The sequence below is a fragment of the Narcine bancroftii genome, unplaced genomic scaffold (genome assembly GCF_036971445.1).
Source record: "Narcine bancroftii isolate sNarBan1 unplaced genomic scaffold, sNarBan1.hap1 Scaffold_275, whole genome shotgun sequence".
Classification (NCBI taxonomy): domain Eukaryota; kingdom Metazoa; phylum Chordata; class Chondrichthyes; order Torpediniformes; family Narcinidae; genus Narcine; species Narcine bancroftii.
This window is the reverse complement of record NW_027212010.1, coordinates 238,457-252,006: the sequence shown is the minus strand read 5'-3', so window position 1 is coordinate 252,006 and position 13,550 is coordinate 238,457. Positions and strand designations below refer to the sequence as shown.

General features: G+C 40.2%; 1 protein-coding gene across 7 annotated transcripts in view; it reads right to left on the bottom strand.

Moving 5' to 3' along the window:
* Positions 1-256: 256 nt before the first annotated feature.
* The window catches only part of LOC138750829 (NACHT, LRR and PYD domains-containing protein 3-like), a 55,053-nt gene continuing 41,759 nt past the window's right edge, over positions 257-13,550 (bottom strand). For 2 of the 7 annotated variants that reach the window (XM_069912947.1, XM_069912946.1), the window contains 10 exons: positions 10,791-10,953; positions 10,629-10,694; positions 4,751-6,476; positions 2,923-3,009; positions 2,127-2,297; positions 1,856-2,014; positions 1,458-1,628; positions 1,136-1,309; positions 872-1,039; positions 257-766 (listed from right to left, as the gene is read on the bottom strand). In XM_069912947.1, the coding sequence (XP_069769048.1) occupies positions 679-766; positions 872-1,039; positions 1,136-1,309; positions 1,458-1,628; positions 1,856-2,014; positions 2,127-2,297; positions 2,923-3,009; positions 4,751-6,476; positions 10,629-10,694; positions 10,791-10,953 (2,973 nt within the window). In that variant the 3' untranslated portion in view covers positions 257-678. Of the gene's footprint in view, positions 798-871; positions 1,040-1,135; positions 1,310-1,457; positions 1,629-1,855; positions 2,015-2,126; positions 2,298-2,922; positions 3,010-4,750; positions 6,477-8,253; positions 8,356-10,628; positions 10,695-10,790; positions 10,954-13,550 lie in introns of those variants that run through there. The other 5 variants (XM_069912949.1, XM_069912948.1, XM_069912950.1 and 2 more) reach the window with 5 other exon arrangements.

The following is a 13,550-nucleotide window of genomic DNA, read 5'->3' as shown; positions in this document are numbered from 1 at the left end:
CCTGGTCGCTGTTTGACTGGGCAATTTAGAGTCCAGTGCATAAGGGGCTGTAGGGGCATGCTACGTGGGTAGGATACATGGGGCCCGAGCAGCCCCAGTTTGTAAACATCTAGTGCTAGCTGACAGAGGAATCCAGACCAACAAAAGGTGTTAATTGGATATGATAAGGGGAGAGGTAAGGATTGATTATGTCTGTGTGAAAGGAGACAGGGAGAAAGGAGTGAGACAGAGCTGGGGGAAGGTGACAGGGGAAGAAGTGGGGTGGGGGAGGGTAGTTTAACGAATGCCAGCGAAGTCAATATTAATGCCATTTGGTTGGAGGGTGCCCAGTCAGAAGATGAGGTATTGTTCCTCCAATTTGCGGGTAGTCTCAGTGTGGCAGTGCATGAGACAGTGGACAGACATGTCAGCAAAGGAATGTGATGGGGAACTGAAATGAGGGGCCAATGGCTATTGCAGTGGACAGAACCAAGGTGCTTAACAAAGAGATCTCCCAATCTGGGCCCAGTCTCTCCAATGTAGAGGAGACCACAACGGGAGCATCGGATGCAGGGGGTTATCTACTAAAATGGTTTCTTGCACCATTCTCAAGAAATCGGAAAAGTATAAGACACCACAAGGAGCAATAGAAATCCCATTTGGAAACAAAATCACTTTGGTGCTTGGAAATGGAAACTTTCACACAATCACTGTCATTCTGGATCTGTAGTTCCGCAGCGACAGCAGGCGGTCACGCCCCTCTGAACTGAACTTATTATCATCCAGGCTGAAAGAAAGAATATACAGAAAAGGACAGCCTTGATATTTCAATAATTACAAAAACATTATCCTCAAAAAATGTAAATCTACTGATATTCGCAGAAACACTCACTCAATAATTTTCAAGCTGCTGCAGTTCCTTGTGAGGGTTCGGAATTTTTCAACAGATTGGTCTGTAAAGAAGTTAGATGAAAGGTTCAGCTTCCTCAATGAGCAGACTCCAGAGAGACCAGAGACAAGATCTTCAGCACATGAATCATGAAGGTAATTTTTCCATAACCTGTGGATCAGAGAAAGAAATAACAGGAAATGAGGTATTTACCAGTGTTCATTTACACTACCACGAATAACAATTTATTACGACTCTTGCACTTACTGTAGTGTTTGTATTTTAGAGTTTGAGTTGTTCTTCAAAGCCTCACACAGCAATTTCATGCCGTGATCTTCTAGTTTATTACCACCCAGGTCCAAAACCTTCAGTGTGCAGCTTATACTGAGCACAGATGCAACATCACTGGCACAAGAAGCTGTGAGCTTAGCTGAGCAAAGACTGGGGATCACAAATGACAATAAAGAAAACCATATTTCAGTGTAAATCCCCAGGGTCCATTAAAAGATGGTGATAATAAACATGAAATTATTGAATAACATTTAGCATTAGCAAACTTGTAATTATGATTTAACAAACTGGTACTTACTGCAATTGCTCTAGCCTTTGGTTAGGTTTCTTCAGAGCTTCAGAGAGTGCTTTCAGCCCTGAATCCCCCAGGTTATTACAACTTAAGTTCAGAGATCTCAGTGACTGGTACTCACTGATAGTGGTAGCAAGGTCCTTCATGCAGCAAGCAGAGAGATTGTTATTTTCCAGACTGTCAGTCAAGGATTGTGGAGGAAGGACAACCCATGAAAACGATTAAAGGAGAAATGGGAAATGAGAGCAAGATTCACTATCAGTGGAATTTATATATTGGCACCACTAACATTGTTACTCCGACAAATTATCAACATTTGATACTAATATATGTCAATAACCTAAATGTTCAGTACTGGACAGCCAATCATTATGAAGATGCAAAATGATACATTTGGTACTCACCCCAATTCCTGTATGTTCTTCAGATCCTTGAAGAATTGTCGCACCCCAGCATCACCCAACTCATTATTCCCCAGATACAGAGATATCAGTGACTGGTTTGTACTGAGGGCAGAGGAAAGATCATTGATGCAAGCAGCTGTGAAACTGTTAGCATTCAGTCTGAAAATGAGGGAGAGGAATGAACAGAAACAAAAATAATTACCTAATACACAAAGTGCATTTTCCAATAACTGGTTAATAGCAAAACAATTTTGCAGAATCAGGTACACACCTCAGGTATTGTATTTTACTGTCTGGGTTCTTCAAGAAAACAGACAGATTTTTCATCCCTGCATCTTCTAATTTGTTATTACTCAGGTCCAGTTCCAGCAGTGATTGATTTTTACTGAGAGCAGAGGAGAGATCTCCAGTACAATCAGCTGTAAGGTTGTTAACATTCAGCCTGAAGGATCAGTAACCAAGAGAGAACACAAAGAAAGAATCAATATAAATCCCGAGGGTATGCTAATAATCTTATTAATTACTCTAATATTTGTCTGCATACATGGTGGAGAGGGTCAGAACCTTTAAATGAACGCGAGTCCGCATTTCAGAAGACCTTTCCTGGATGTTGTCAGATACTCTCACACTTTTATAGGTGCACTGTGGAAAGTCCATGACTTCACAGCCTAGTTTGGCAATTCAAGTGACCCTATTACCCTTCCTTTAGGCAAAATGAACAGGAGGCCGAAGACTTGGTCCTCAAGGATCAAGTACAATTTCTTTCCAACAGCTCTGAGGATCTCCTTGTTACACTAATCATGGACTGCTCCAACACTACAAATGGTCTGTTTACTCGATTGCAAGTCGCTTTTTTGTACTGAGATTACTGTGGATATTTCTGTCATCTGTATTTATTGTCTCTTCTAATTAAGTTTACTTTGATCATTTTTTGTGTACCTGCACAGCTGTAGCAAGTAGGAATTTTGGTGCATATGCATTGACAAACATATGTACTGCATATTATGCAATTAATATTAATTGTTTACCCAATTATTACAAGCACATTAAATCTCAGTATTACTTACATCAGTTGCTGTATTTTACAGTTAGGCTCCTTTAGGACAGCAGACAGCAGTTTCACTCCTGAATCTCCAAATTTATTGTCCCTCAGTCTGCAAGCACATTGAGAAACATTTTGAATCAAACAATTGATCTACTACAGTTTCTGTAATTTTATATTTAACCTCAGGGTATTACTGTCAGATCTTTCAGTCAAAACACAAAGAAATGCTGGAGGAACTCAGCTAGTCTCGCAGTGTCCTTAGGACGTAAAGATATATTACCAGCATTTCAGGCCTGTGTCCTTCTTCAAGGAATAAGCGAAGAACTGGAAGGCATCAGAATAAAGACTGAAGACTGGAATCCAGGCTGACAAAAGGTGTTAATTGGATAGGATAAGAGGAGAGGTGAGAATTGATTTTGGCTCTGTGAAAGGAGACAGAAGAGAAAGAGAGAGAGAGAACTGGCGAAAGGCGACAGGAAAGAAATGGGGGGGGCTTTAAAATGGAAACTGAAGTTGATGTTCATGCCATCTGGGTGGGAGTGCCCAGATGGGAGACGAGGTGTTGTTCCTCCATTTTGAGGGTGGTTTCAGTCTGGCAATGCCTGAGAACATGGACAGACATGTCTGCAAGGGAATGGAATGGGGAATTGAAATAAGTGGCCACGCTAGTGCAGCAGTCACACCTGATGTGCTCAACAAAGCAATCTCCCAGTCTATGCTCAGTCCTGCCGACATGGAGGAGACCATAACAGGAGCACTCGATATAGTAGATGACCTCTGCAGATTCACAAGTGAAATGTTATTTCACCTGGAAGGGCTGTTTGGGGCCTCAAATTGTGGTGTAAGGGGAACATGTGGGCACAAGTGGAGCATCTGTGGTTACAGGGGTAAGTGTCAAGGGGTCGAATTGTGGGGAGGGGCAAGTGGACAAGAGAGTCATGAAGGGAGCAAGGGGAGGAAAGGGGAATATTTCTCGAGTAGTGGGATCATGTAGTAGGTGGAGAAGGATATGTTGGACACAAAGACTGGTGGGGGTGGGGTGTAAGTGACGACAAGGGGAATCCTGTCCTTGTGGCATATGTGGGCAGAGGGGCCAGTGGAGATGTGAAGGTAATGGTGGATATGTGGATGAGGGCTGTTGATGGTAGTAGAGGGAAAGTTCATGTTCTCAGGCATCACTGATGATGTGGCATGGAAGGCCTCATCCTGGGAACAGATGCAACTGAGACATAGAAATTTAGAGAAGGGAATGGAGAATAGAGAGAAGGGATCTTTCAGTCAATCCATCTGAATTCTTAGGTGGCTAGGACACAACAATAAATATTCTCACTGAACGCTTTCATTGACTTTCCAAATGTCTTTCAAACTAATCTTATTCCCGATGACTGGATTTATTCCCCTGGTGCTCAGGAGTCTCACCATGTACAGGAAATTTCTCACTTATTTGCTTCTTCAAATCTGGATTTTATGGAGGAGATGGGAAATGTTTCCATGAATTGGATGTTAGCATAATTCACCCTGCAATTTACACATTAACTTGCAGAAAATTTCAGGGGAAATTATGCAAGATGCCACAAGGTGAAAAGGTGCTTAATGCTGCTCTTACACATCGATTACAATTAAATCAATCTTACTGAAATGATAACTGTTTATCGTCCCCTCACAAGGAGCAATTCTCAGCACTCTCATCCTTTGGGAACCACAAAATGACCTCTGGATGCGGGTTATATTTTGTGAAATCAGCTTCTCTCCTTTTTAACGGAATTGCTTGATGCTGTTTATACTATGAATCAACTGCACATTGATACACTGTCAACCCAATTTTCAGTTTGAGACAAATAAATAAATACCTCAACACTTCACATTTATGCAGTCCACGTCCCAGCCACTGGAGTCCATCATATTGAATGGAGCAATTTTGCAGGTCAAGTTCTTTTATTGTGTCACATAACTCAATGACATTAGTCAAGACAGCACAGTCAATGGGATTCATTTGCAGTCCACTGAATGTAACTTTTTTCACTAATCCAACAGTGGATTTAACAAGTGGGCGATTCTGAGACTCGAACAAATAGTGGAACAAGTTCAGGAGGTTCCTTTTACTGGCTTTGGAGTTCGTGTTTACAAGCTGTTTATGAACTTCTTCACCTATCCAGTCAATAACTTGTATGATCTTTTCTGAAGGAAATTCTCCCAAGAACTCTTCAAGGAGCTGATTTGATTGTGAGGAGAAGCCAGCGAGAAATCTGAGAAGTAATTCGTATCGCTGATCTTCCTCCCTGTGGGCTTTCTCGAAGAGCTTCTTCATATCCTCAGGACTTGCGGTTAGGAATTGTGCGAGTGCTGCCACAAACTCTTGGATTGTGAGGTGTGGGAATGTGTATACCACACTCTGGGTAGTATCATCTCTCTCTAAAAGCTCCATCACAAACCCAGACAAGAACTGGGAAGGTTGCAGATTGTATTTGATCAAATCTCCTTCTTTAAACACAATGTTCTTCTCAGAGATTCCTTCAAAGGCCATCTCACCTATCTTCAGCATTACATCCCTCTCCTTCTTAAAACTGTGGTTTTTCAGGATGTTGCAGATATAACAGGAATATAATTCAGTGATGGTTTTTGGAATGCGATGCAATTTTTTGCCTTTCATGAAGAAAGGGCCCAGAGTTTGACCAAGGATCCAGCAATAAGAAGGGTTGAAGCTCATAGTGTACAGAATCTGGTTCTCTTCCACATGCTTGAAAAGAGCTGCTGCCGCTGTCTGATCTTCAAAAATCTTGTTAAAATATTCCTTCCGCTCTTCATGATCAAATCCCAGGATTTCAGCCCAGACATCTATCTCAGCCCTTTCCAATAAATTTAATGCAGTTGGGCGACTGGTCACCAACACTGAACATCCTGGGAGTAGCTTTCGTTGTATTAAACCATACACAATGTCAGACACCGCACACCAACACTCTGGATCTGTGCACATGTACTTTGGCTCTGTGTTTCTTCGATTGTCTGCAAAATCAATTCTTGTGTTGTATTCATCTAAACCATCAAATATAAACAATATTTCTTCTGGAAATTTCCAGATTTCCCTCAGGAGATGTTGAAGGTAGGGATATTGATCCAGAATCAGTTCTTGCAGGTTGACTCTGCAATTAATATCATTCAAATCACGGAATTTGAAAGAGAACACAAATTGGAATTTATGGTATATTTTTCCAGTGGCCCAGTCATGAACAATCTTTTGTACCATTGTTGTTTTTCCAATCCCTGGAACTCCAATCACAGCAGTTGAACTCCCAAATTTGGATTTACTCCGGGAAAAACTGCTGCAGAACAATTTATCAGTTTGGATTAATTCTAGCTCTTTCTGTAGATGCTTCTCTCTCCAAACTTCATGCTCTTGGCCTCTTGCCAATAGTTCATGTTCTACAAGTTTCAAATCTCGAATGGTTGAAACGACTGTAAGCTGAGCATATCGATCAACCAGCTGGAATATCTTCACTGCCTCATTTGCCTGAATTGTCTTCATTCTCAGTTTTTCAGTTTTTTTCCTGAGCTCTTCCTTGTGTTTCTTTTGAATATCTTCAATAGAATAAAGCAGTTCATAATATTAGTTTAAATTGAGAAAGTCACTAATCATTAACATGGTTGCAAGAAATAAATTAACAGCTTAATTGCAGTGTAAAAAGTAAACATCAGTTTATAGCAATTTTTTTGACAGTGCTCAAGAATTGAAACAACTTTTCAAATCCTCACTTGATTACATGATGTCTAATGATAATGGTATATTTGTTCATGATATTTTAAACAGCCTGATCATTATTTAATCCTTTTTTTGGTAGTAATGTTCAGGTGAATATTTCAGACAACAGCTGGAAGAATGAGTTCTATCAATGTCACGGGAAAGTTAGACAGTGAATGTACTTGTATCTTATTGCTTTAGACATTTGGGCAGGTTATCTCGTGCATTAAGAGAGATCTCTAAAAAAGGCCAGGTTGCCCACTGGTGGTCCATTGACTGTTACGGTTAGAAGAATAGAACACTACAGCATGGAAAAAGGCCCTTCAGCCCATCTAGTCCATGCTAAACAACTATTCTACCTTGTTCTGTTAACCTGCACCCCGACCATACCCTCCAGATCCTTCCTATCCATGCACATATTCACATTTTTCATAAATTTCAAAAATCAAGACCACTTTCACCACTTCAGCCGGCAACTCATTCCACATTTTCACCACTTACTGCGCAGTTTACCCTAGTTCCAATTTAAACATCTCATCTTTCACCCTTCTCCCATGTCTTCTAGTTCTTGTCTCATCTAACCTTAGTGAAAAAAGCCTGCCTGCATTTCCTCCATCTAGATCCCTCATAATCTTGTGTACCTAAATGTTTCTTTTATTACTTAGTGCACTGGAAGGCAAAGATAATCAACCAACATGATTTCTCATCAGGTTTCCTATAGCAAGGAACATCTACTTGCACCTCTGTAATATCATCCATTTTTTGCTCTTCCTTTGATGCTCAAATCACATTCCGTTCCTTCAACTCAGCTTTTGGTCAGTTGCTCTCCCAGCATTTTGCATGAGCTTGAGTTTGCCTGTGTTTGCAAAGCCCATATCCAAACTTACCCTGGAGAAAGGAGTTTGATTGGGGATTTAAGGGAAAATGGTTTTATTACAACTTCAACTTGCAACCACGGATATTGGAATCAGAAACATTTTAGAGACATTTATTCAGGTACTTAAAATATACAAGGCATGGAAAAACACAAACCAAGTGCAGGGAAATAGAACTATTATGTATGTGGTTAAAAAGATTGACATGGATGTGATGGCCAAAGGACCTGCTTCTGTGCTGTGACACTGTAATTGGAGTATACTGTCCACTAACCCTGATGAGTACAATTCCAAAATAAAGCTCAAGATGCTTGACCATCCAGGATATCCTGTCACCATCCTAAACAGTAACTGATGGACAGTCATGGCAGGGTATACCATTCAGAAAACGCAAGAACTCAGGTGGACCATGAGCTGACAAACAGAAGCTCCGATTCCTGCAATTGCATTCATTAAGGAGAAGGAAACAGGCACTTAGGAGTACCAGTACTATCAATTGAAAATCACGAGCCTCATTGCTTGGAAATACATCATTTGTTCCTTTAGCACCCAATAAACCTACTGACCTTCATCCTGCTCTAATTCAGGCATTCTGTGCCTTCTGAATTATCAATTTTTCCTTCTGTTGGCTCAAAACTCTGCCAATTCCCCCCTCCCCTCCACCATCCCCCCCCACTCTCTCCACGACCCCAATTCATTATTCTTTTCCCATTTTTTACAACAGGAATTTTACTGGTCTCACCTCTAAAGTGTATCCACATCAGAAAGCAACGATAAAGAACATTTAAATATTTTTGTCTTATTTCAGGACTCCGGTTTCATGTGGAATATCTTGCAATTCTTGGTTGTAGTTAAAGATTGACCAATATTCTTCAGGTACACAGTGGGACCAGATGGCATTTTAAGGTATTAAGGAGAGAATAGAGTTAATAATAGCCTTGGTTTGCATACAATGTTAATCGAAGTAAGAATTGCAAGAAATAACCACACAACCATAAATAATTCATAATATCCAGTTATATTTTTGCTTCAAACTGTTAAGTCGGTTTCTCTTTCTAGCTGTTGCCTGACTGATGATTATTTCCTGCATTTTCTTCTATTGTCACAATATCTGAATCTTGGAAGAATGGAAACTAGAATTTTTTTTTAAGTGTGATCAAGCAGAGATTTGGTGAAGGCAAAGGGGCCAAATAACTGGGTTCCAAGATTGAGAAATAATATTTTTTCTTGTTTTGAAGGCTTGTATTAAGAGCTACTGCTTATCCAGAAAATTCAGGACAACATTTCAAAGAGTAGACAGGCAATAATGTAGGACAATTTTGAATTGGCAATGGTTGGAGTACTTAAGAACAATCACACCCAGTAGTCAAACAGTGCAAGGCAACAATATGTACTGGGTTCACAGTTCTATTTTTTTTACTTTAAAATCTATTTTCAGGATGCAGTAAAGAGCAGCATTTAATTGGCAATCCCCGACTGTCTTTCAAAAGGCAGTCGTAAACCATCATCCCCTTGAAAGGCTGCAGTTCCTTTGCTAAAAGTCCTCCGCACACCCCCCCCCCCCCCCCCATATGATAACGTAGGGATTTTTAGACCCAGAGATGATGAAAAATTAACATGTTCATGGCAGGATGATGTTCAATTTGAAGCTGAATCTTTAGTCAGTAGTGTCTTCTGTGCTTCCTAGTGTCAGAGGTTGAAGATACAATGGGTGCAGTCAAAACAACCCATGCAATAAAGCACTCTTGCAACCCAGATACAATGAAAATGAAACAAATACAAGTTCAAAGAGGTCAATAATCCTGAAAGGTGGCAGGTTTCTTCAGCATTGCTGGATTGGGACTTATCCAAACCATTGAAAGCATTCTATCTTTCTCTTGATTAGTGACTTGTAGATTTTTAAAACCATTTTTAAATTTCAAGATGTGAGACTCACTTTTTTTTGCACGCATTGGCTTCAATATCTCATTTTTGATACATATATGGTCAGTTAAGTTTCAAAATCGCAGATTTTGACAATAGTGGGAGACTTGTCAACACTTGTGCCACTGAATGCTGAGGGTGGGTGGTTAGATTCTCTATTGTTGTAAAATTTCATTCCAAGCACCGTCGTGGCACAAATGCTGCTTCGAATATGAAAATGAACATTGTCATAAAAAATACCCCCTAATAAATGTATAAGAGAAGGGAGGTCATTGTAAGGGAAGGGATGGAGAAATGGCTATTAACCTTTACTACTATTGACACTGCGTGACCTGCCAAGTCTCTCCACCACATTTGTGGATTGCACTAGTCCCCAGCAACTGCAGATTTTCTGGTTTGATTCTATTCAGATGTAGACGAGGTTTCACACCGTTTCAGCACACAGACAGCTATTTTTGGGGGGGTGGTTACAGTATTCCAGGGTTCTGCCTGATCTATAAAAGGTTTCAGAGTTTGGTAGGACATTGCAAGGTATTTTCATAAATTTTGCTGTTCATGGCCTTGCTCGGAGTCTATGGAATTTCACAGCACCTACAGGGTGCTGTGATGGGAAATCCAGCTGAACTAGGCATGAAAATAATATGGATACAAGAGAAGGCTAAAAACTACACCTCACCTCCTGACAGGAATTATTGTGCAAGTGGTGGAACAGTTAAGTCTATAGTGTATTAGAAGATGAGCTTGCTTGGCTGAAATAATTTCAACAATGGACAATGGAATAACTCACTTGACCAGCACCTAATCTATCACCCTAAAAATTCCTTCTATTACTAGCAGTGTGCGAAATCTGCAAGTTACTTTGCAATTACTCAACTACAATCCAAAAAAACTCTCCAAAATCTGTTCAGGGAGGGCTCCATGCACACAACAGTAGTGCCAATTGTAGGTTCTCTATCCTCAAAGTCTCACACCTCTCTGATATGGAATTTTGCCATTCCATCATCCAAGTTCAAATCTTGGAATTCAGACTCAACAGCATTGTGGAAGCTCATGGAAGCAAATTTACCAGGAATGCACCAATACAAGAAAGGGCCCACTAACCACACGAGCATTTCAGAATGGATCATGAAATATGACCATATTTGCAGTTCCCTTATTGTTGAAAAAAAAATTAAAATCTAATTTGTCACTTACCTTTCAGTTGAGTGGGAACTTCAGGAAAATCACGGATTAATTTCATGAAATCCGCTGGATCAGTGCCTGTTCAAATAATTTAAATTTTGTATTGTAATAAATCCATGTAACTCTATGATAAAATATGGACATTTTGAATGCAGCATGCAATTTTCTTCTTACCCAATTCATGTATCTCTTTTAGCACTCTCTTCAACTTTGGTAATCTATTTATCATTTTCACAAAGGATTCCCACATAACTTTTCGGGCAGCAGAGCCTTTTCCCATCACAAGAGTGAAAAGAACTTTGGAACTATAGGCCTTGCTCTGTTGCTCCACCACTTTCTGTGGACAATAATAATTGTTGATCAGAGAGAAAGACAAGCACAGGAAACTGACATTTTCCAGTGAGAGAATCTCGAACAATGTATCCATTGGATAAAGAAGTGATTGGAAGAATAATATTCTGTAAATGAATATTCTGTAGAAACCGGACAGCCAAATCAGCGCTGTCTGTTCAGACATTCAATAAGATTTTAAACTGATACTCATACTGACACTTGCACTAATCCCTCTGACTTTAAAAATAGATCCAACGGAGAGGAGTCACGTGATGGGAAAACCAGCCCTCTCCAGAAAAAAAGGAAGTTAGGAAAAGACAAAGCACAACAAAGAAATAGAAAATAAAGTTACAGAGAAGAGAAAGAAGATGGCACCCAAGAAGGAGAAAGTAAAAACAACTGGGAAAAAAAGAAAAGTCACCAGAGAAGAAAGAAGAAGGCCTTACCTGCATGAAGGAACAGGGAGTTGTGGTGGCGAGGAGCGCCCGATCCCCAAGGCTGGTGCCTGCCCTGTGGAGTCACGACCTCCCGACCAGTGGACTTCAAGCAAGAGTGCGCAATCAAAGGAAAAAGAGGACACTGATGGGAGGGGGGCTCAGCAGAGGAGAGGGCAGGCACAGTGCGATCAGCTGAGGGACGCCCGACACCAGGGCGCTCAGCTGGAGGACAAGGAAGGCAGCAGAGGAGGAAGTGAGGAAACAGACGAGGGAGAATGACGGAGGGGTGACCGACAAGAGGATCAACGGCAGAAGGCCCGACAGACAAGCAGTCCAGGAGGGGAGGACTAACAGCAAGAGGCCCAGCAAAGAGATAGAAGCAGCTCATCAGGAAAAACAGAAGAGACACAGACACAAAGAGAAGAAGACACAAACACAGGTACAGACACAGAAGAAGAGGAAGAAGAAGACCAAGATCTTCACAGAGAAATGGAAGGTAAAACTGATGGACAGAATATAGATAAAGCTTTTTTTGAATAACAAATGAGATCATTAAAAGAATGGTTATCATTCGAATTTAGTGCAATTAAAAGGAAAATGAAAAAAGCAGAAGATAAAATGCAAAGTTTAGAGCTGGTCATGACAGAAATAGGGAAAAATATGGAAGAGCAGGAAACGGCTGTAGAAATGGAAGTAAATGACAAGAGAAAAATTGGCAGAAAGTGACAAAAAAATTAAAGAGACACAAGAGTTGTTATCTCAGAAAATTGATATGTTGGAAAATTATAGTAGACGAAACAACATAAAAATAGTGGGCCTGAAGGACGGTGAAGAAGGCACAGACATGAAGGAATTTATAAAAGGATGGATCCCGAAGATCCTGGGAATGACAGAAAGCAGGAAGAAATGGAAATAGAAAGGGCACACAGAGCACTAGCTCCGAAGCCACAGGCACATCAAAAACCAAGAACCATCTTAGTAAAATTTTTTAGATATACGACAAGAGAAAATATACTGGAATGGGCAAGCAATAAAGTTAGAGAAGATAATAAGCCATTGGAATACAAGGGTCAAAAAATATTTTTTTACCCAGACACAAGTTTTGAACTTTTAAAGAGGAGGAAGAAGTTTAATACAGCAAAAACGATTTTATGGAAAAAAGGTTATGAATTCATGTTAAGATATCCAGCCCTGCTTAAAATATTTATACCTGGGGAGCAAAACAGACTGTTCTCAGATCCAGAGGAAGCACAAGAATTCGCAGAACATTTGCAGGACAGAAGAGATGAAGAACGGTGATAAAGTGTATATATGTAAAGCTGTAAAGAACTAAAGAAGGTAAAGAGAAGGGAAGGAAGGAAGCAAGGGGGAAAAAAGAGAGCTTTGTTGTATGTGTAAAAAAAAGTGTTTTCTGGGGGGGCTGGGGGGGGGGGGGGGAGGAGAGGGAATAACCTTTACTGCAAAATCACTTGATGCTTGCGAGCAAGATCGCAATCCAAATGGAAAGGGAAGTTGTGGTTGTCCGGCAAGGGATAAGGGGCAACTCAGAGAGGGGGGGAGCATTTGGGGTTAAGGTATAATTGGGTGTGGGAACTGTTGGAGTATTTTATGTTTTAAATGTGTTGTCATACATTGAGTTTAATAAGGGAAAACTAAGAGATCAAAATGGGAAAAAAGGGGATGAAGGAGGCGAGGAAGTGGAAAAGAAGTGTAAGCAAGATATAAGATGGCCACGTTGAATTCTATGATTATAAACATTAATGGAATACATAACCAAATTAAAAGGAAGAGGCTACTAAATTTATTGAAGAAGGAAAAAATAGATATAGCATTTGTGCAGGAAATGCATCGAACTGAAGTGGAATATAACAAATTAAAGTGAGACTGGGTAGGACATGTAGTGGTAGTATCATATAATTCAAAAGCTAAAGGTGCAGACATATTAGTTAACAAAAATATACCAATCAAAATAGAGGTGGAAATAATAGATCCAGCAGGGAGGTTCGCAATGATAAAGAGTCAGATATACTCAGAGTTTTGGAATTTGCTCAATATATATGCGCCTAATGAGGAGGATCAAAAGTTTATGCAGGATTTTTTTTGAAGATTGCAGACACACAAGGAAATATATTGATAGGAGGGGATTTTAACCTTAATTTGGATC